Source organism: Sturnus vulgaris, chromosome 7 (assembly GCF_052056855.1).
Source record: "Sturnus vulgaris isolate bStuVul1 chromosome 7, bStuVul1.hap1, whole genome shotgun sequence".
NCBI lineage: Eukaryota > Metazoa > Chordata > Aves > Passeriformes > Sturnidae > Sturnus > Sturnus vulgaris.
In genome coordinates, this window is record NC_142249.1 from 32,216,536 (window position 1) to 32,239,572 (window position 23,037).

The 23,037-nt window shown below is 40.9% G+C and overlaps 1 protein-coding gene across 14 annotated transcripts in view; it reads left to right on the plus strand.

The window, feature by feature from the left end:
* KALRN (kalirin RhoGEF kinase) overlaps window positions 1-23,037 on the plus strand; it is a 465,057-nt gene that overhangs the window by 278,824 nt on the left and 163,196 nt on the right. For all 14 annotated transcript variants that reach the window (XM_088168302.1, XM_088168303.1, XM_088168297.1 and 11 more), the window contains exons 12-14: window positions 4,350-4,519; window positions 9,479-9,653; window positions 19,901-20,096. In XM_088168302.1, coding sequence (XP_088024428.1) covers window positions 4,350-4,519; window positions 9,479-9,653; window positions 19,901-20,096 — 541 coding nt within the window. The remainder of the gene's footprint in view (window positions 1-4,349; window positions 4,520-9,478; window positions 9,654-19,900; window positions 20,097-23,037) is intronic.

Here is a 23,037-nt window from a genome sequence, read left to right on the forward strand (position 1 = left end):
AGTAGCAGAGGGAAATAGGTTTGATGGAGGTCTCTCTGGAGCAGATCTGCTTGTGTGTTTTGGGGTTTTTTTTCATCCTGTCCTTGGTTTTCTAAACACTCACCTTGCATTTCATAGAGTGACAGCAGGGTCCCTGCATGTTCTGAATTCTTCTGCATTCTGCTCTAGTCTTCATTGCTGTGATGAATATTCTCTTCCTGAATTGTCACGAGCATCCTTTTGTGGCCTGCCCTGCAATACACGATGCTTCTCTGACATAGTAAAGGGGTAGAACACACACCCTGGGAAGTTGCTTGTTTCTGTTAAGATCCTTGTTTTGAAGACTAGCAAAAATGTTGTACAGCAGTAAATCTCCTGGATTGAACTGGTTCTTTGCATTGCTCCCATAACTCAGTGCTTTTAAACTGCTTTTGAGGGGATTATAACTCATCTCTGTCATTTACAAATAGCAGCATACAAGCATTGGGTGCTTAATAGTTATTTTAATCATGCAGGCAAGATTTTCTTAGCAATCTCTCTAGGTTTTAGGTTATGTTTAAAGTGGTTCCTTTTTCTAAATCAAAAGCATTAATTTTTAGGTAACAGGCACAGGTGTCCTTCAGACCTCCAGTTAAGTGGTCTCACTAAGTACTTGAACAAAATGAAAGGTATTTAATCAGATGAAGTATCTGGGAATAAAGAGCTGTATTGTCTCTTGGATGGAGGGAAACTGCCTGTGTTTCATATCCAAGAAAGATGCAAAAGTTTTCAAAACGCATGATGGGCACCAGATGCTACCCCAAAAGAAAGGAGGGGTGTCATTCTTCTTTCCCACAGTTCTGGTAATCAGAGGAGAATTAGTCTGCTTGTGTAAAGCCTTAATAAATGAAGCTTTAATTGTGGAGCCACTATGGACCTTCAGCATTAATGTCTTTGAGACAGGTATTTACCTGAGACTTCTCGTAGCTAACAACTATGACATTTTTACATGCAGTTTGCATGAGTCAGGTTTGTGTCAGATCTCTGACAGACTTAATTCAGGTGCTACCACCAATGCATTGGGTTCTTCATATCCAATTAATCATACCAAAGCATAGATCAGTTGAAGGAAAAACAGAACTTACTTTTGTGATACTTCTGCATTGTTTTCTAGGATTCTGTATTGTTTGTTTAGTACCTGTTAAGCACCATAATGTAGAGGTTATCTCCTTTTCTGGACACATGCATGACTGGCAAATGTAGTAGAAGTCACCACAGGTGGATGTGGAAATACTGCCTCTATATTTGGAATATCTGCAGGTATCTACATATGCCCCCTGTATGGGATCAAGTGGTACCTTAGTAATAGCTTGAAGTATGTATGGAAATGGGTCAACTACTCACAAATTTTGTCCATGGTAAAAATAAAATAAGTCAATTTCTGCAAATATGAAATAAAAGTTGTGCTGTGCAATATGTCAGATTTCCATGGGAACGGTTTCTTTGGTCTAAGCTATCTAGCTTAGAGTAGGTCACAGCATGGACTGGAAGTGCACAAGGTATGTAGAGATTTGGGGCTTTAATAGTCAGGGTTTTTTGATTGGTCAAATACTTGCATTGGAATGCAATATCAGGTCCTAAGAGGGACTGATTTTCCTGAGTAGTGAGAACCAGGATTTGATTTCTGTTTTATGATTAACAGCTCTTCTGACTGGAGTTGTAGTGACATGGAATTGGTCTTTTCATTGCTGTGGCATTCACAAGGGGGGCTTGGTAGCAATTTATTTCAGGTGCTATTAGTTTTAGCACGTAACCTAGGAGGCTTTGTAATCAGGTTCCTATTGTGAATTTTTCCTGAAAGATCTTCCTAATCTTACTAATATCGACTGATTCTTTGTATTAGGGTTTTCCAGGGATTGGTTGAATCTAAAGGATTAAAGGCCTCTGAGTCAAGGATGACCTAGATTCTGATAGATTTTATTATGCAAATCCTTACAGTCAGAGGTCATTAATGAAAACATCTGAAGCTAATATGAGTTAATATATTTGAGTGCTCTCTGAAATGAATGAGTGTTTTGGTTCCAGGTGAATATAATGCTGTTTATATTTAAGTATTTTGAAACTGATTTAGAAGCCTACTCAAAAAGTGAAATAAGATCTTAAATGTCCAATGCTTCTTCTGAAAAGTTGGGTTCCAGAGACACTTCTGAGCACAGGATTTTCTTCTGAAGGTTGGAAACTTTCTCCTCTGCCCCGACACGATAATTTCAAGAAAACAGCAGATTCCTAACAATGAGCAAAATTCCCAATTTCACTTTCATTTTTGTAAATTCCCTGAGCTTTTTTAAGTTGAAAAATAAAGTTAGAACTGCAAGAAGTTAAAAATCTACTGGCTTTCCTTCCTCAAAACAGAAGGATGATTTTTACTCATAGCTATTTTTCTGTATTTACGAAGTGCTCTCTTACTTGAAGATCTGCTAAGCAGAAGTTAATATTCCTGAACAACCTGGTCCTTGTCTGTTTTGGTGCAGCTGTCCCTACTGTTTGGGTGGGTGCAGGAATTGGATCAAAACCAGGAAGATTCTCAATATAATTAGCATATAAAGGCACTAATGCATTTTCCTTAATGGTAGCTTCCCAAAGTTCAGCACATGGACCTCAGACCAGAACTGAACAAGCCCTCTATTTGGCTTATTAAATGTTTTCATTTTTTCACTTATTTCTCATGCCTATGCACTTACATTTGTTTCTTTGATTAATAGTTCTCCTTTTATACTATGCCTTTTTCCTAAGAATGTGAAAATATGTAAATATCCCAAGCAAAGACATTCTGTTTCAGGCCAGTAGTTGGGCAGGCCATTATGATTATAATATTTATGAATAAACAGAGGCATTTATCCAAAATATTCAAAGCTGACTCTGAAAAGCCTACAAGTAAGGCATATGTTCTAATACTTTTTTTTGTAAGTCTCTCAAGCAAGGATTCAGTAGCCGAGGTGGGGACAGAGCAAAAGGCACTGGGCTCTCCCTTTTCTGATATCATGAGTGTGCTGGGACAGCTTCTAATTTTGATTATTTTGATTTGGACCAGGGTAATATCCTTGAAGTCTGTAGTGTGTGTATAGTGTAGCATTTAGTGACTGCCCTTAGGTGTGGGCCCTGGTTATGAGAAGCTTTGGCAGCTGCAGCTTTAGACATCCCCATCCTCCTGTCGTTTAATGTGGACGTGCAGAATTCACAGTCTCAGAGGAAATGCTGTAGGAAGGGGATCCAGTGCAAGTCGTTTTGAACAAAAACATTTTTACCAGCTCTTTGCCACCCACACACCATGTCCTCCTCTGCCTCACGTCCACCCCAAGGTCCCTGTGGGACAAAGCTCTGCAGTCCCTGGGACAGCGGGAGAAGCCGGCACCGCATCCTTTGGCATTTCCCAGTGCTCTGAGTTTCTCACTCTGGTGCTTCGCTGCTACCTCCAGCACGTACCAGCAAAATGTGGGTTAATGGGGCAGGCGTGGCACAGAAAAGTCTCTGGTGGAGTCATTAGGGTTTGCTGGCAGGCTGCCAGCTCGGTTGGTGCAGTTTTACACTCACTTTTCAGCGCAAGCTTAAAGGGGAAACCTCTGTTTGCTTTAAGCCTTTACAGCCAGCGAGAGGCTGGCGGGGCATTCCTGCCCCTGCCCAGACCTCTGCTGAACAGCTGGCTGCAAATTCTCTTCTAAGCACTTGCAGTGATTTGTTGCTGTGATTGTGGCTTTAAAACTGGTAGTCAGGGCTGTTCAAAATTAATGGATCTGCACGGGGTTGATTGGTGATATTGCTGTCTCCTATGTTTGGATTTTCCCAGAGTTAAGATGCAGAGTCTGAGTGCGTTTTGAGGAGGGAGTTTAAGTGCTGGAAACAAAAAGAAAACCCAAAACCTCAACCCCTGGGAAGGCATAGCTGAGCAGGCACAGCTAGGCTTCAGTCAGTACCAAACACACATACCAAAGATTCTAGGTCTGTCCTGCAGTAGGCTTCAGCTGCATGTGAAATTAATAACAGCTGATAGTGCTCAGTTCCTGAAAGGGTTAAGTTATGACAGCTGTAGGAGATTTTAATTTGTTACTTGTATAAAGATTTAATCAGAATAAAATAATTAGCTACTATTGTATAATAAAAAGAAATTGAATTTATTTATTTTTTTTTAGAAAACGACATGATATTATATTTATCTTATTTTCTTGCCTTAAATAGAATCCATAACAAATGTATCTTTTTGGGTTTACAAATTTTAGGTCAGTTTTCCTGTGAAACATGCAGCCTGAGTTAATGCCTATTGATCTGGAATTAGAGAGCAAAAGGGTTAAATCTCAATCCCTCTCTGATTTATATTTCCCTCCCCTTCTTCCCAGCTGTGGACATGGATGGAAGATCTGCAGAAGGAGCTCTTAGAGGATGTCTGTGCTGACTCTGTGGATGCGGTTCAGGAGCTTATCAAGCAGTTTCAGCAGCAGCAAACAGCCACCCTGGATGCTACCCTCAATGTTATTAAAGAAGGGGAAGATCTAATCCAGCAGCTCAGGTAAGCATCCACCTGGGGCACAGGTGTTGAGAAATCTGATGCATGCTGTGCTTTAGGGGTGACTAAATAGGGAGCTGCAAGCTAGGATCAATTGGGAGAGTTTGTTAATTCTTTCTTTATTTATAATTTGTCAGATCCTTTAAGTGTTTTATTGAAATTACAAGGAGTGATTTGTGTGGACTGATTGGAGTAGTCTGTGGATCAGCATTGGTTTCCTGTTTGACTGAGAGATTATTTATAGGCACTGGGAAGTGAATGGAACCAAATGTGTTTGAAGTGAATATTTTTAGTTGGTATTTATAGAAGATTGTTAAATGGTTGTGAACTGAGCCTTGTGATTTATATGGTTATTCCTGATGTAGGGTAAGTATATTCCTCTTAATAAAATACACACGTGTCTAACAGTCTTCACTGTTTCATTTTGCATGCATCACCCTTCTATTTATCCTTGTGTATGTGGGGTTTATTCATAGTGTCAAAGAGGCTCTTTTACTGCTGGTTCTTCTACTAGCACTATGAATTAAACCAGCTCATTTTTGCCTAATTTAAAATACATGAAGAGACTAGCCCCAAGAATTGGTGGGGGGGAGGTTGGGGTTTTTGTTGGGATTTTGATGGTTTCATTTCTTTTCTTTCTCAGTCTACAAGTATCATTAAATGAATATTTGCAGAGTAAGCTATACAGAATTTGTAGTTGTGAAATTTCTCTCATTTGTTGTTACAGTGGTTTTTTGTGCCTGTAGCTTTGTTGACAGCAGTGAAGTTTTCCTGCCTTTTAGGGATGTTACTGGGCACTGAACCAAGTCCAATACATCACTTATTATTTAGATCTTTGTATTGTTACAGGTTGCCCTAACCCACACATACATAGTGTGCATGTTCTGTATACATTATAATATGCAAATATCTCAGGTTTTATGCATTTTACCAGAAATGCATAAGAGTGTCATAAAAGTGCATAAAAGTCCAAGAGAGTGACATCATCCTCCTCACCCTGAGCTTTCTTAATCTGATGCCTTTACTTCCCACCTGAGATGTGCAGAAAGTCATGAGCCACGATAGGAACCTGACAGGAAAAGCCCAGGATGCTCTAGAGTAGAATGGACAATAAGAGCTCTGCCCTTAAAAGCCCTCCTGGAATCCTTAAGTATGTTACTACTGCCATATGCTGAGCTTTCCTCTAAGCTTTTTCCTGTCATCCTGGATGCAGACTTTTCTTTGCTGGGTGAGGAAAAAAGAAATGAGGGATTTGAAAGGACTGCTCTAGGTTTTGATTGTCCTTCAGCCCTGGGCAGCCACACCAGAGAGCCCATGGAGATTCCTACTCTTGCTGTGTGTGACTTGCCAGCACCACAGGGGAGGGTGAGGGACTGGAGTTGTGGTATTGCTTGCCAATATTAGAGTTGGAGAGGAAGGATCAGGAGTAGATATTCCATCCTTCTATTCATCTTTGCTAATGGGATCAGTAGGATAGAAACATGCTGGGTTTGGTAAGAGAGCTGCCAGAGGGGAAGAGGTTTTAGCTTAGAACATGTGTATGGCCAGCTGTAGCAGGTCAGTCAAAGGTCTGCACGATAACTTTTCTGCAAAGAAATTGTTTGCGAAGTTTAGGGCATTTCTATGAGAACAAAAAAAATGTCAGTAAAATGTGGGCTAAAATTTTTTTGTTATTCTTCCCAAATACTGGAATGGATCACTTCAGTGTGAACACCCATGGAGTAGAGCCTGAAAGGGATCCTGTACAAGCCCTTCAGGTGGAACATGGAGTCTTTTGTGGGTTTGCAGCAAGTGTCAATATTCAAAGAGTCCTGATTCTGGTTGTGGGATTGGCCTAAAGGATTTTTGCCTGCACCTGAGTCAGAAGGGAAGTGTGGAGAGTGGCCAGGGTAATACCTGGAGCTGAGAAATCAGTAGAGCATGGGGAACAGGTGAACTGCAAGGTGGTGTGTGGGTCTTCAGCTTTTTCTTGATGTGAACATTGGCAATTCTTAGTTTCAGTCTTGGAAAAGTGACAATGGCCTCAGCTTCGAAACTTTTTTTACATCAGGGTCATGCTCCAAATGGTTGCAAAATACCAAGGCAGGTTTTTTGTTGGCTGTGTTTAACAAAGAAAAGTTGGATTTGAGGTCTGGTTTGTACTCTGGGCAGTGAGCAAGGTGGAACAAGGTGAGTATATTTGTGCAGAGTGATCCCCTGATTCTGATGGAATTAATATCAAACCCAGAGAGAACAGCTGCCAAACCTTTGAATGCACACAGAAGTTTGCAGTGCTGAATTGTCAAGATGAGCTGGTTCAAGCGTTGGGTTTGAGCACTCTGACTAACTGCAAAGCTTGTAATGTGATCCTGGACTCTTTCAAAGCAGAACAGTGTGGAAAAAAACCCAGTGAAGCTGCCTCTCTGTGTGCCCACTCTTAGCAGCTTTCGTGGCTGCTGGCAATGGTAAACAACACACAGTAAAGGAAAAAAGGAAAAACTAGAATTGCTGCAGTCTTTCCTTAACACGGGATTGCATTTCAGTGTGGATCACCTTGTGTCTGCCATGAAGAATAGATGAAGATTGCAAATGCTACAACAATGAAAAGAATGAAATACACTGCTCTTATCAAGCATGTCATAACCGGTTAAAAGCAATAAAATTACTGGAGCTTTGGAAAGTTTTATGTTTCTTGTTCTTATCTTTGAGAGAACAGAGTTTGGTTTAGAGAAGATCATTTGTGTAATAGCACTCTGTTTCCTCCAGATAGGTGATGAAAAGCTCAGCTGTCTGAACTAAATACCATGCCTGGGACTGCACTTCACACAAGGTCTTCAGGGCCTCAGTGACTACATCAGGAGGCCATACCTATCAGGAATAAAAGAGGCCTGCCTAGAAACTGTGCATGTCATGGTTCACACTGGAAACACTTTTCACTCTTCCTTATCAGTGCTTTACTGAGGTGATCCTTGTTCTCAGCAGTCAACACAAAGCAAACCTTTTGAACTGCAGTTCCAGGGGTGATGCTGAGGGCAATATTTCTGGTCATCTGTGAAAGGCAAAACAATGACTTGCTCCAGCAAGATGTGAAAAGCAGGAATGTTTGTGGCTGAAAAAAAAAAGCTAGTGAAGAGTTAGGTACCTTGCCTTTTTTACAGTAGTTCAGAGTACAACCTTTAGATAATGGGTATTTCTCATTGAGCTTGCTCCCAGTGAAAGCACTGAAAGTGGTCTTAGGAGCACAGTGTTAATTTTAAACAAAGTCAGCTGCAATGTACTAAGCCCAATTCTATGTTCCCCAAAGTTTTTGGGGTTTTTTTTCCATAGATTTCCTTGAATTTTAAAATTCTAATCTATAGCCTTTCAAAGATTAGTAAGGGTCTTATATTTAATCTTTTCCAGAGTTTCTCATCACCAGACAGAACAAGAAATATTGTGGCAGAGGCGTGCAATCTCAAAAATGCTTTTTTTTCTGTAGGGAGCTGTTTCTCAAACCAGACTAGCTAGGGGTTGTCAGTGCCTTATACAACGAGACTTAAAAAAACCACCAGATTGCTACTCTTAAACTTTTGTATTGCATCAGCCACTGAAAAGCAAGTGTGGTTTGATTTGAAGAGTGAAATGTTTAATGAAAAAGAATTTCTAAAACTAAGTGTGCCTCTAGATCCCGTGAGAGATTATTCAACACCGGTCTTGAATAATTCATTGAGTAATTTAGATAATATATGAATAGTAATAATCCTGCATCTGAGTGAAGATTTATTTCACATCCTTTTATAGAAGACAGGTGCTGACTGAAGGAAACAGAACTTGATTGGATGCAGCCTCAGATTAAGCTGTAGTTTCAAAATCTCTAGTTATTTTCATTCCTCCTTCCTCTGTGCAGCTCTGATGTGGAGGCAGAGACCCTGTGATCACCAAGAATATGGAAACAGACAGAGTGGGGCAGAAACCATAACACTTGGAGAGAGAAATATCAGTGTAATATTCCCATATAAACAAGGAAAATGAGTAGTACTTGCATCAAAATCTTGTTTTAGCCGATGTGCCAAAGCCAAGATTAAATTTTGGCTTAAGAGTTTTTTTTCTGGCCCTTCTGAGAGTTGAGGACATGTTGGAGGATAAATTTCAGTCCTTTACATCTGCAAATTATATTTATCCATAGAACAGTCACTGAAAAAAAGAATTACTGAAGACATATCAGACTGTAGGTGAGTCTGTTAATATACATAAAAGCACGAATAGAAAAGGAACTGTCAGGACTTTCCTGTGCCTGTGCTAAGCTTTCAAGTCCAACAAATTCCCCCTTGGTCCTGGCCTACCAGTTAAAGGGTTTGCTCACTTCTGCTGCCTGTAAATGGAAAATGTAACTGGAGCAGTACCTGACCTGTCACAGTCACTTCCCGCAGTGAAAAGACAAGTCAGGATCTCTCTTGGAGTTTTTGAAAGGTGTGTTGGGGTTTTTTGCACCATTGCTTACATTATCCAAGAGGATGCCATGAACTACATTATCCAGAGAATCCCTAGCCACTGGTCTAAAATACTCGTAATTCTGTTTCAATCAGTCTATAAATAATAGGACAAATGCAGGAAATTAACTTGTAAAGGTCCAGGTGACTGAAGAACATCTCAGTTTGATGTAAGCATAGGCAGGAGTGGGTGGCCCTGTAGCATTAAAGTGACTGCCAGCCAGTCTCCTTAAGGGAGCCATTGAGACTGATGTGCATCCCCTCCCCTGCCCTTCCCAAGTGTGTAAGGTTGCAGTGTCACCACAGAAGAAAGGATGATCCCCCTGCTCAAACTTTGTGCCAAGCTCAGGAGCCGCAGGATTTTGGCGAGTGGAGATGAGTGGTGCCCACACCTTCCCTGAGCTCTTTGGGCTTGCTTTGCTCCTCAGCAGCATGCAGAACCACAGATGTGTAGTTCTTGCTCTTCTGCCTGCCTCAAAGCTCAGCTTTAACCCTGCTCTCTGCCTTGCTGCAGGGACTCTGCCGTTTCCAACAACAAGACCCCCCACAACAGCTCCATCAGCCACATCGAGTCCGTGCTTCAGCAGCTCGACGAGGCCCAGGTACAGATGGAAGAGCTCTTCCATGAGAGGAAGATTAAGCTAGACATTTTCCTTCAGCTCCGGATTTTTGAGCAGTACACCATTGAGGTAAGAGCTGGCTGCATGACCTGAGGGGTGGGAGGGAGAGGACATGTGAACACACCCTGTACCTCTGGAGCTGTTTGATTCTGCTCAGCTGCCCAGTGACGGGCAGAGAGAGTTACAGCTTTAATTCAACTGTTGGACCTAAAGCATGCTTTGGGATAAACTGCCAGAATGCACTGAAATAGGTGCATGGGTGCTCATCCTGGGAATCTGCCTGCTTTGCAGAGAATCTTTATGAGATGCCTGTTATAACTCTCTATTGACATGAGTCACTCAGGGATTTGGAAGTTCTGTGTCACTTATTAGCGAGGTTTGTCTCTTCATATACAAACAGATACAGACCTGTCTTTAAACCACAGAGTGAAAAAACATAAAAGGAAAGGATATTGAAAAGGTGGGCTTTTTAGACACTGCAGTGGATTTATTTAAAAAAGAAAAAAAAAAGTAGAGGGGAAAATTAAAGGGATGTTTCTATGTCCTAATGCAAAAAAGGTCTTTCAATTCTGTTTTGTACTTCTGTTTTGGAATCAAAAGCACTGGATGGAAAATTCATCAAAATATTGGAGTATTCTTGGACTGAGAATTTTTGAAAAAATTGCAGCCAATCTCAGTAATTACTCTCTGTAGTTCTGATAGGAAAGAAGAATAAAATGTACATTAACTTGTACACAAGTCTATGAGACTCGTGTCAGTGTTTGTGTCTTTTGTGGCGTGTGTTCCTGCTGCTGTATCCCCCTGGTGCTCTTTCAGTTCAGGGAGCACCTGTAAGTGTTTGAGGATGATACATTCCTGAAGTTGTTGTTTGTAAATCTGTAGGTAGGCTCAAGGTGCGTGCTGGTAACTAATGGGAGCCTCAGAATGCTGTGGTGCATTTTGTGTTTAAGACATGGCATGATGAGTTATAGTGGAATAAAAGGCAGGAAGCAGGTGTTCAGTTTCCTAAAAGGTGTCCTGTTCTATAGCTGAATGCCAGACATAGGAATCAGTGAGGAGTATCTGAGCTTTTCTGTTGTGACTGCACAATGAGGTATTTCACTGCAATCTGTCCTACAGTGCTTGTTAATTATGTAAATTAGAATAGTTTCATTTACTTACCAGTTATGTACAGCCTCCTAGCTATTGAGAGGCAGCGTTCTTTGTATGTGTGTATAAATATAAATGAATTTTTTTCATGCCAGATACTGCTCTTCCAGCAAAGTATGTTACTTCCTATATTTACTTTGATACATGTGGTGTGGCAGATGCTGAATAATTGAGTAAATGGATGTGAATGCTGTACTTGAACATACCTAAAAATTACACCTGTGTTTTCAAAAATGAAGAAAAAGAGAAGAGACAACAAATATGTGCTTCTGGAACACCCAAATGTATTTGTAGAGTGTATGAGGTGAACACTTGTGAGTTACTCATTGCTTCACTGCAGATTCAAAGTCTGAACTTTTAATTTTTGTGCTGATTTAAGTAAAAATATTTTTTAAAAATTAAAACAAATCACTGTTCTCAAATTCTTTTTCTTTGTAAACAGTCTTTCAATCAAAGAGTGTCACCACCAGGCATTACTTTACTGATGGGGCAGCTGAGGCATCAGGAGAGGATGTAACTTACATTATTGTCCTCACATGGGATACCAATATGGAAATACTTTGTGGATACCTTTGATTTGTTTCTGCATGGATCCTACTTCTATATACTCACAGAATGTAGTGGATGTGATACATTAAGATATTTTAGATTGGAAATGGGCTTCAGAGTCTTCTAAAATCAGATTAGCAAGAAAAGATTTTAAGGAAAATCACCACTTAGTTGTCACTGTAGATTTGCTATTTTTTATCATATGAACATCTGAATTCCCTCTGCAAGATTAATATTACAGGGAAATCTGAGAGCATATTTCATAGAGAGTCTGTGGGCAGACGATTTTATTTAGAAAGCTCCTCCTCTTGGAAAAATATTTTTTATTTTAGAATAGTTATGACAATTTCTACTGAAAACACAGAGAAAAACATATCCACATCAGTATCTTAAATTCTCCATGTACAGTTAGAGCTTAAACAAGAAAGGCAGTTTGATGGATAATGAAACAAAGGCAGTTTGAAATAAAATGTTAAATAACACATGTATGCTATGCATTTCAGACAACAGCTGAATTGACACAGTAATGGTGCTTAGGAAGTCGATTGCAGTCAATTGCCTCAGCTGTATAATGAACATTCCAAGTCAGTAGGAAACTGTTACAAGAAGTAACAGAATTATATCATACCATTGTTGAGAAACAAAACGATTTTTTCATCACCTTAATTTAAAAGCATGTAGTATTTCTGATGGTTGACTATTCCAAGCTATTGAGGGAAAAAGATGATGATGTTTAAAACAGGAAACGAAGTATTTTTTTCTCCTAAAGACAAGTAGCTTGAGCTATGACTGGAAATGTATTTAGTTTTTAATTTTCCATAATAGCCTAGATCCTCCATAGATTAAGAATTGTGAAATAATGTGCACCAGTATGATTGATTGTCAAATTAATTTCTCCTTTTCTAGTCTACATAAGCCCCCTTCCATCTGTCCAAAGAGCAGTGCCATATTGAACACATCCTTAGTGAAAGACCTCTACCTGCTGCTGCAGCATTAATCCTTGCTGCACTCACAAACTGCCTGCAAAACTGGGTCCTCCTCCTCCCAAACTCGAACATCTTCCTCCTCATTGCTGCTTCTTGTCAAGCACTGAGCTTCCCATTTCCCCCCCTCAGATGTGTGTTCTTGGGTCTGTTGGTTCTTGTGCTCCAGGGAATCCTTGACACGAGGACCCTTCCCTGGTAACTCTGGAGAAAGGAAGATTTGCATCTCTCTGGTGGAAGCTGCAGGGATGCAGCTATGGGAGCACAGCTGCTTCCAACAGCTTTAGAGAAGGCTGCACATTAGAGTTCAGCCTCAGTTACATCTCGTGTTGTCTCTTTCCATTCAGTTTTGGTACTGAACATTTCAATTCTGTTAACTTTCCCTGCTGCTCTTTCTCCTTTCTAATTAAAAATGCAAACAAAGTATTAGGATTTTTTTAAAATTCACAAATGGCAAATGAGTGATTTGTCTTTTTTTTTTTGTTTAGGAAGTGAACGTCTTTTGTTCTTTGGAACCTACCCTGCTTTGACTGTTCTCCCTAAATATTGAAATATGTGCAATTGATCACATAACTCGTTCCTCTGGCATTCCTTCCTAAACTTACACTGTGCTCATCTGTTTTTTAGCCCTCCTGGTTTTTGAGTTTTTCTATAATCTTTGCATCTTGGCAGAGGTTTGGAGTCCAGACAAACTTTAGGATTAATGATTACTGCATAATCAACACTTATTTCCATCTACTTAGGCATTATTGATCTTGCACTTGAGTGAAATCTGTCAACTATTGTTGCATTTTGTCTTCAGGAAAAATATCTTCTTTTAAGAGAACCACCTGCCTATTTCTTTGGTGGGGCAAACCAGCTGTGTTCATTTAGGACTTCTAAGCCTCACAGGCAGCTTTTGTGTTCTACTGGAGTCATGGCAGGTTTGGCAGATACAAATTTGGGTGCAAACAGGCTCATAGCATGTGCTGCCTGTTCTTTCTTGCCTTAATCTCATTATACTGACTGATATTTACACTCTGGGTTCTTGGGGTAAGTTATGAAATCCAAACTATGGCAACACCTGGAAACAAACATACAGAAACATGAGATACCCTGGCTGTCCCTACGAGAGGCTGCTCTGCCACAAAATGACAGCCCATCCTTTATTTAGGAAATGTTTATTTAGGAATCCTTTATTTGAACTCTGATGCCTGATAAGTTTTATTCCTTTACCAAACCACTGCACATTTCAAAAGATGGAATGGTTGGGATTATATATTTGGTCTTTCTACATGACACGGACTTCAATTGAGTTTGTGCAGCCAGCCAGGTAGCTCAGGAGATTTCATGGAATGTGAGTGTGGGAGCTGATATGGGAGGGAATTGGGAACAAGGCTGGAGGGGTGAGGCTGGCAGACACCAGCAGCAGTGCTGGCACCACCCTGAGTGTGTTACACATACAAAGCACAGTCTTGCTCCAGAGTTATATCCTCAGGAAGATTTGTCAAGTGTACTTTGTCCCTTGCTTCAGAAATAGTTATTTAAGGACTTCTTAACCATTATTTGTGTGAACACAAATGTACCACAAAATGCTGAGTGAATGCATAAGAACCAAATGGTAAAATGCACTGAGTTGCAACCCCTAAAAAGTTACTGCCATTAGAGTCTTTCTGCATATTTTTCCCTTTAAGTTTTTGTAGAGAGATTATCAAATTCACCTGTAGGCCTCTATAGAATGCTATGACTGAGAACAGGAATGATCTCAGCCAATACATGTCCAGCAACATTTGTTGGTTACCTCAAAAATAAAAAACTTCCTTCTCCCTTTCCCGGAGGTGTCCAGCTCCTTGCCTTACACGTATTGTTTCTTTTCCTGCAATGTGAAATGCTAGACAGAACCTGTGTTCTGTAGTATTAGAGTGATGTGATTCCTACACCAAGACAGTCCTGGGAGGGATTAAGGGGGCTCCCACTGCACGGTATAAATTGGATCTTGCAAGCTGTTTGTTTTATTTCGAAAAACCCCATGATCACTGAAATCTTCACCTGCTGGATATCTAGTTTTCCCCTATTCAATTTCTTTGGCTCCATTTCACCTTCTAATTAAATTTTTCAGCCTTGATTTCTCTTGCTGCCTCGTCTAGCTGTTCACAACAATCCCTGAGCATGAGTTTAGGAGGAAACAGGAGCCAGCTTTCACAGCAGCTTATTCCACTGTTATTTACAGCTTATTTGAGTGTCCCATTCCAGGTTTATAATACTAGCAGAACCTTTCAAGAGCATTAGCTGCCTACATGAAGGTACAAGATGTTTTGTAGCTCCCTCACTGACTAAGGGCTGACACTCAAGTGTGAAATTCTTTATTAGAAATAGGTGTTACAGATATTTTGAGGTAGATTTGAAAGAACCTTTTCTGTTCATTACCTGGGGTCCTGTAATGTTTCATGCTTAGTGAGCTTTTGTTTCTTTTCCATCTATACTGAATTTTCCAACTGCATGTCACTCCGCTTTTAAGGAAAGCAATGCTCTAAGCTGTTCTGGGCACTCTGTGTTTTGGAGTTGAATTCCATTGTTGCTCCAGATATTTTTGGGATTCAAAGGAGTCAAAAGCACTGGAGCAGAATCATCAGTGTGACAGTCCTTTCACACTTCAGTGGCTCAGGTCCCCACTAAGCCAGTGTGGCATCTCTGTCTGTTGTCAGAAAAATGGGATGACAGTGTTGTCATTTTGCACAGCATCAGCCAAAACCAAGGCCTGAGAAAGAGGAACAGCAAACTTTCTACTTATGTGATCTGCAGAAATTACAGTTCCATTTACCCTTTCCTATCTTAGTCTGGTCCTAGACCCACTTGCACTGTCACATCCAGTCCTCTGCTCCTTCAGCCTGCTCTGCTGTTACCCTTGGCATTCCTGTTGTCCAGTCTCTGGTGACTGCCTTAGATCTGGTCTTACCAACTCTATTATAATTCCTCTCTTTCTGCACTCACAGATATTCCCTCTGCATTCAGGACATGGAATTTTTTTTTATTCCTTCCTGGATCAAATCTTATCTCTCATCTCATCCATCTTCCCTGTTAATCCCAGTTGTATGGCTGTCACTTTTTTCTCTTGAAATGAGGTAGATCTTGCATTTTCAGTACAGATTTGCTCTGTGCCTGTGTGACTGTTCTTCCTGTCCTGGCTCACCCCCATGCTCTACCCACTCTTCTCACCTTTGCTTCTCTTCCTACTTTCGCCATCATTTTTGTTCCAACCTGCCTCCTACATTTGCTTATTCTTCCTGGGCATCTTTATTCTTTTTCGAATCTCTCTCAAGCCCACTCTCTTAGAGTTGATAGCTTGTGCTCCCAGGATAGAACTTTCTTCCCTCCTCCTCATATGCCCTTCCTCAGCCCATATTTCAGAATATCAGCTCCTATGTGATTCATTCTCCATATAGCATGTATCTTCTTTCACTCGATTCCTCACTTCTCCTCTCCACCTCCTTCAACTGGCAAACAAAATTTTCTGGCTGCCATTAAACAACATGACTCTAGATGTTGAACACTGAATTAAGGCCAAACAAGCAGCATTCAAGGTTCAGAAGCACCATTTTGTAGAAAATCTCATCATCAGAAGCATTAAAAATATACGTAAGGATTTAGATAAGGAATTATTGGAGATGTACAACTGCCTGCATAGCAGTTGCTGCAGGTCTGGCAGGTTCTTAGACCTAATTCACAAGCAAGCTGCAATGTAGGCATGAGATGCCTGGACTGCTCTTGTTTTCATTATTACTGCTGCTGCTTTTCACCTGAGTACCTCTTCTCTATACCTCATTATTTTCCAGGGCTGAAGAACATGTCCCTCTCCATTTGGTCATGTTTCCTGCTGATGTTGCAACATGACAATCCAGGAGGCAGCAAATGCAGCAGTATTGCAGGAATTTGGATATATTAATTTGCTGCTTTAGGAGGATCCCTGCCTAAAAAGCTTTGTGGTCTAGACTGTGGTCACTGTGTCTGCATGGAAAACAGACTGGGCTGCCATAGGCTGTATATCCATAATTGCTCTGTGATAATCTCATGGAGCTCGCACAAACTCAGCATTCACTCATGTGCTTCCTCCATTTCTCTGATAAGGATATCTCAGATATCTCACTTCATACTAGAGTGGGTTCACTGCCAGCATTTCTGCTCCTCCCATTATCATGGCAGCAGGAGATCTATTTCAAGTGAAGAATGACAAAATGTGCTTCCTAGGCTCATTGGAATCAACTGCTTTGTCACGGCTTTCTCTCATCAGTACTCCTGGGTCATTTGACCTTCCTTTAGTAATAGGGAGCTGTTTCTTGGCCACTGACCTTGTATGACCCACAAAAAAAGGAGAGGTTCCTTCCAAGGAGTTGGCTGAAATGTGGCTGACAATGAGTTATGTGCAGCTTTCCTTGGAACAGTGTGGGAGCCAGGGGATAATGCTGCTGCTTGTGCTGATGTAGACCTTGCACTGCTGCTCTTACTGCTCTCACAACCCTTCTGCTGTGGTACAATTGTTTTCTCAAGCCACAGCAGGACAGAGCAGAGCTCAGATCTTCTATTAAAGCAGGGATTCCCTTCTCTCACTGCATGTGAGGGCTTCTGAGGTCTATTCAGAACCACTAACACTGGTAGGTAAAGTGAATAAAAAGTGCTGTCAGTTCTTCCCACCAAAAAACTAGCACATAAACAGGGCAAACTAATCAACCATCCTTCTTTGTCAAAAGGGAATAAAACAAGTTCATGGCCAAGTGACCCTCATTTATGAGAGTATTCCTGACAGAGGCCCAGTGCAATTGGGTCTTGCCACAGCTTAGAGGACAGGAACTTCTGTTTGATGCAGTCCAAGTTTTATCAGAGATGTCAAGGCCTGACTAATCTGTGAAAGCATCTATTCTTTAGACTTGAAAAATATGTGGCTGTAATTAAGAGAGCTAACTAATTACATCTTCTTCCTCAGGAAAAAAAATAAATTTCCCTATACCCAAATCAAACCAGTCAATTCAGACTCTGGCACCATTTCCAAATGATCCTATTTGAAGTACAGAAAATGCTGTGATTTTAAGGCATTGTCTGTACAGACAGAAAAGGAAATGTTTTAATGAGATATGCAAAGCAGCATGGTCTCTGGAACAGGGCACCAGACTGGGATTCAGGAAACCTGGGTTATTATCACAGCCCTGCTATTGCTTCTTGCCTTAGTGTGCTTTAGATTCCCTGCTAGCCATCTGTTTGTTACTCAGAGCAATGTACCCAGCCTTCCTGCACCCACTGAACCTGAGAAATTTGGTGTTGTTCCACCTCTTGCTGTGCCTGATTCCTTCCTCTCTTCTCCTGACCCAGCACATGGGATGACTGTCAGTCGTTCATCAGCCCTCACTCAAAGGCTACTTCCCTCCACTGGTGGCTCCCCTGGCAGAGCTGGCACTCACTGGGACAGCTTTGTTACTGCTGGATGTGCCTGACTGTCCAGAGCTGCTCAGTGCAGCCTTAGCCTCTGTCCCCAGCCCTGTCAATGTGACATGGAGCACCATGGGCTGGCCTTGCACCCCACATTGTTTGTTAGCTTGTATTCTCACTGCCTGTGCCATCCTTTCCTCCTTAGCTGGAGCACTGATTGGATCTGGGGAGTGTGGATAATGGAGCAAAACCTCTTTTAGCTCCATATTCCATAAAGGACAGGTAGGTGTTGGGGTGCAGCTCCGTTTCTGTGTGGAACCTGGTGGAAGCTGGTTGCAGACATGAACATGAGCTGCACTGGTTGCCCGGTTTCATCCTTCTCCTGAGTGTTTATAGATGCCTCTCTGCTGCAGATCTGTCTTGGACGCTCACACCTGAGGGGCAAAAACCAGTATGGTCAGGAAGAACCATTTCCTGGTGCTGGAATGGAAATTATTGTAGATTTAACAACAATAGCAATAGTGGTCAGTGTCCCCTCTGCAGCCAAGTGGAGAAGTTACCAAGAGAAAGTTCTTCTGATTCACTTATGGCATGTGCTTTTCCATTAGAAAGAACAGAAAGGACTTTGTGTAACTGTCATGACTGTAGGAACCTGTGCTCAATTAATTATGTTGTTTGTAGTTTGAAATGAGGTCATCACCTCAGTTCTGATTACTGTTAGCTGAGCGTCTGTCCCTAAATGTAAATGTATCTAGTAAAACTCTTCTCCACCATTAACTCTGGACATTTTTCCATAACTGTTAAATCTGCCAATAAATCTCCACAGTCCAGGGACTCCTGCTGTGATATGTGAATGAATCAGAGGCTGCTAGAATCAGGAATGGGGGCAAAGACAGCGTAGAGATAGCTATTATTTAAAGGTAATTGAGTGGAATGGGCAAAGGAACAAGCTGAAGAAAAATAGAAACCCCTCAGGATATCCACACTCTGCCTTCTACTCTGCAGCTGAGTCCCAGGTTCTTCATTGAGTAAGTCTGCTTTTCTGCTTCTCTCAGAAAACATGCACTTCTTCCTTCTAGTGCAAAACTGTGTGCTCCTGTCCATTCTAATGTGAGAGGCTGAAAATTGGTCCATTTGGGTCCTCTTCCTAAGCCTGTGTTGCATATAATGTATGTTTTCTGGAAAGGAAAGCTGAATGGAAAGCTTTGAATCTTGGTTCCTTAGGAAGTTCAACATCTCACTGCACACAGGCCCTGAAGAGCACTTTTAGTGAAAAGCAGAGAATTTTTGACTGCATCATAATGTGCACAAGTGGGAATGTAGATACCTACTTTTAGCTCTACTGAATCTATCTATGAGGACTTGACCTATTAAACAGAATTAAGGCGTTTATTTAATAATTTTTAATCCTTCTAAAACTTGTATTCTGCACTGTACAACTTAATTCCCATTTCCCTTGTCCCCCCTTCCTCATTCATTGTCACTAGTACATTCCCTCTTTTTTGTCTGTGGCAGTAAAACCTAGGTTGAGGTGAGACTGGGCTGCTTAGATGGAGACTAGATCTTGCTTTAATTGCACAGGCGAAACTGGAGGACTTTGATACCAGCTGGCTACTGTGAAGAAAGCTGTAAAATGCAGAAGATACAATAAATGAGCTGCTAAAATCATCAGCCTCTGTGTCACAATTAGGAAGCAGAGAAAGCAAAGAAGGTCTTGCATGTTCCCAAGAGTTACTGGCAGGTCTTTGGTTACAGCCAGGTACCATTTGTGCACCTGTAGATAATTCACCTAAACCTTGAGTGTGATGTTTCAGTATTGTGCATTATATCTGTGATATGTAACATATAATGTGTTGCAAAATGGCTTTAGAAACGTTCAGGCCATTTTGGGATTGTGTAGTTGCAGGGTGTTTTGTAATTCTGGAAGAATTTCTTTTTCATTTAGTTTGAATATATTCAGAAACAATTGTTTCTACCATCAATGAGAATATAGTGGGTATTCTTTTCCAGTGTCATTTGGGATATGTAAGGGAAAAGGAAGGTGACAATTTTTGTTGGACTGAATATCTTTCACGGATCCTCACTTAAGAAGAATGTGAAGTATCACCATTAATAGGCAGGATCTGGAGTTTGAAGGTTTCTGGATCAGAGTCAAAATGCAAAGTATTTTCTGATCCAAACGTTGTTTGAGAGTAAGATATTACATTGATCCTGAGTGTCTGTCTTCTGCCCATGAAGGTTACAGCAGAGTTGGATGCTTGGAATGAAGATCTGCTGAGGCAGATGAATGATTTCAACACTGAAGATCTGACCCTGGCTGAGCAGCGATTGCAGCGTCACACTGAGCGCAAACTGGCCATGAACAACATGACCTTTGAAGTCATCCAGCAAGGGCAGGACTTACACCAATACATCATGGAGGTCCAGGCTTCAGGTGAGAAGGGCAATTTGATCTCTATTTTACATGGGGAAGAAAAAACAAAGCAAAACAAGAAAAAGTCCAAACCCCGAAATGTATAGCAAGCAAAAATACCTCAATACATATCGAATAGGCTTTTAGCATAAGAATAGGCAGTACCTGTCTCTCCACTCCCAGAACTGTTTCACAAGTTTTGAGAATTTAGATTCAGAATTTATGTAAAAAACTGCTGTTTCTTTGAGACTGAAACTCACTGAGGAAATGAAGTTGACTTTCAAGTTTCATTCAGGAAGTTTTACAGCTGCAGGATGGAGTTTTTGATTGACTCCAAATTGGATGGAGAGGGGAGAGAAAGACAAGCTCCTTGTCCTTGCTCCAGCTCAGAAACAAACACTTCAGAGTCATGAGCTACAGACCCTTGAGCTGGGCAGGCAGACCTCAGGTCTGGATGAAGTCTAGTCATTCTAGACTCCTTAGCTTGTTAATCTTACTGCAAATAGACTTTAGTGAGAGTCAAACTGACCAGATGGGCTGGCTCCATTCTCTGCAGATTCCAGTACCTGTTCCCTATTCCAGGGTGCAGATGTGCCCAAGGGAAAGAGAGAGGGAGTGAGGGGAGAAAGAATCTAATTATCCAAGAGTCCTCTGGGAAAGAATCCAAATAGGAGAGCCTTGAAACCAGTCATGAAATGGAACTCTTGTCTCCAGCCAGTTCTATTTGGAATTGTTTTGTGTGAAAAGGGAATATGATAAACCACACTGGAATTGTACTTTTCAGAGTGCACTTAAAGGTAGAAATTTGGGTGTAAAAAAGCACTTTGAAGTGTGCTCTTAAATGAAAGTATTGATTCATTTTGATAGAGAGTCTGTCTGATTTTACTCTGCTTCTCAACATAAGAGAATTTCTAATACATCCACAGAGTCAAAATTTTTGTATCCTTGAATTTTGCATCTGGAAAAGGAATGTCATAATTCAGATTAATCACTGCATAAAGCCCAGAAGTGAATGTTACTTATGTAGTGCTTTAACCTTCTAAAATGTTTGGAAAGAGTGCAAAGCAAGAGCAGTTCCTGTTCTTTCCCTCGCTTGAAATAAAAAGGATTTTATGGTATTATTCTTTGGCAAACATTTTACCTCTAGGCACCTACCTTCAAAACAATCTGGCAGTATCCAGCCTGATTTGGCAGGCTGCACTCAACAGAGGCTTTAGGACAGCTTCAAGAGGATGTTGTGAACTAGATAATTTCTGTGAGCCATGTGTGTGAGCCTCTCTGAGATCTGCCCACATGATGCCTGGCCCTGTGCTTCAGCCTCCTTGCTTTCTGAGTTAGAAAACTCATCCCAAGACATTGGTTAAGATGTTTGTGCTCTTTTGTCTGTTTGGTTTTTTTCATCCTGAAGGAATCCGTGGGAGCTAAAGAATATGATCCAGACCAGAGCACAGTCAGGAGCCTCAGTGGCTGATTTTTAGAAAATAAAAAATAAATAAATTCTGTGTTTGTCAAGAAGTTAGAAACAACTTCTTTTGGATTGCTGACAAAAGGTTAGCAACTCAATAAATTGACTTGTAAAATGTTTTTGTAAGATTCTCCAAGATCACTTTCTATGAATCCTACCCAATAAAAATCCACTGCTCCCAAAAGCAGGGAAGCAGAAATCCCATGGGGATGTAGAGTAACTGTACTTAATCAAAGGTAATGGCCATGTCTGCTATGCATGGAATGCTAAATGCTGGGAGAATGGAAAAATAAGGAAGAAAGATAGTACTTGGGAGCCTACTGCTTCTTACTTCAATAAAGTACAGTTATACTTCATAAAAAAGTGATTTAATTTTACTCCCTCTTCCTGAATCTTTTATCATAGCCATTCAGTGCATAGGGTAGGGATGATTGTTCTTAACTGCCAGAGCTGAAAACTTGCAGGGGTTCTGGGAAATCAGCTGCTATTGCTGCTTCCTATTGTACACTGTCACCACTGCTACAATCAAAACTCAGCTGTAGCCACAGAAAAAATGTGATTTTCCAGAGCCATTCTATCTAACCAGCCACCCTTAATTGACCAAGTTTCTTCCCTTCCCTATAGCTCTCTTTGAGCTTTATTCTTTTCAACATGCCACACAGGAAACTGACTTGTTTTGATCACTCTGTCCTTTCTCTTGGAGGTCTTTAAACCAGCAAGTCTGTCAGATAAAATTAAATCCAGGTGCTGCCATTTATGATGTCTTTCTCACTTGGAAGTCTTGAGGAGATAGAAAAAGAAGGTTTTCAGCCATGATTTTTGCATGTCTGGTGCAGACTTGGAGCACTGACTCTCACTAGGCTGTGGAGTGTCTGGAAATCCCTGTGAACATTCTTATGTTGATACAATAAATCCAGTGGTTCTGTGATGCACCAGGTCAGACTCTGTGGATGTTGAGGGCATCCCTACAATCAGCATCTCTGCAAGCCCAGCATCTCCAAAGTTCCATCTTGCTCAGGGTTATGTTCCTGTGATTCCTTCCATACTCCAGCACATGCAAGTGAGCCTGGAATAGACTGTTTGTACCATCAGAATAATTATTTTTTAAAGAAATGTTTGGTTTTGTTAGGGAACAGGTAAAATCTGGAAGTCAGGTTGCATTTCCTGAAATTTTGCAGTATTTACAAATCGTTACTAACATCTGTGTCAATCGGGAAACGTATTTGTGTGTAGAGAATATTATAGTAATAGTGTCAACAAGACTAGAGTTTTTAATGAGCCAGCCCTTTTTGTTTCAGGGAACCTATCTGCTATTTTCCTGTTTGATTTTAGCTCTAATGCTGATAGCAAAGCTAAATATGTGGGTAAATAATCTCAGAATGGTTATTGATTTTTTTTTTTTTTTTTTTTTTTTTTTTGGATGCCTAACTCAATATGTTGAAGGAGCCTAGTGTTCCCAAAAGTGACAACTTGGACATTTCTGAGAAATCCATTTCC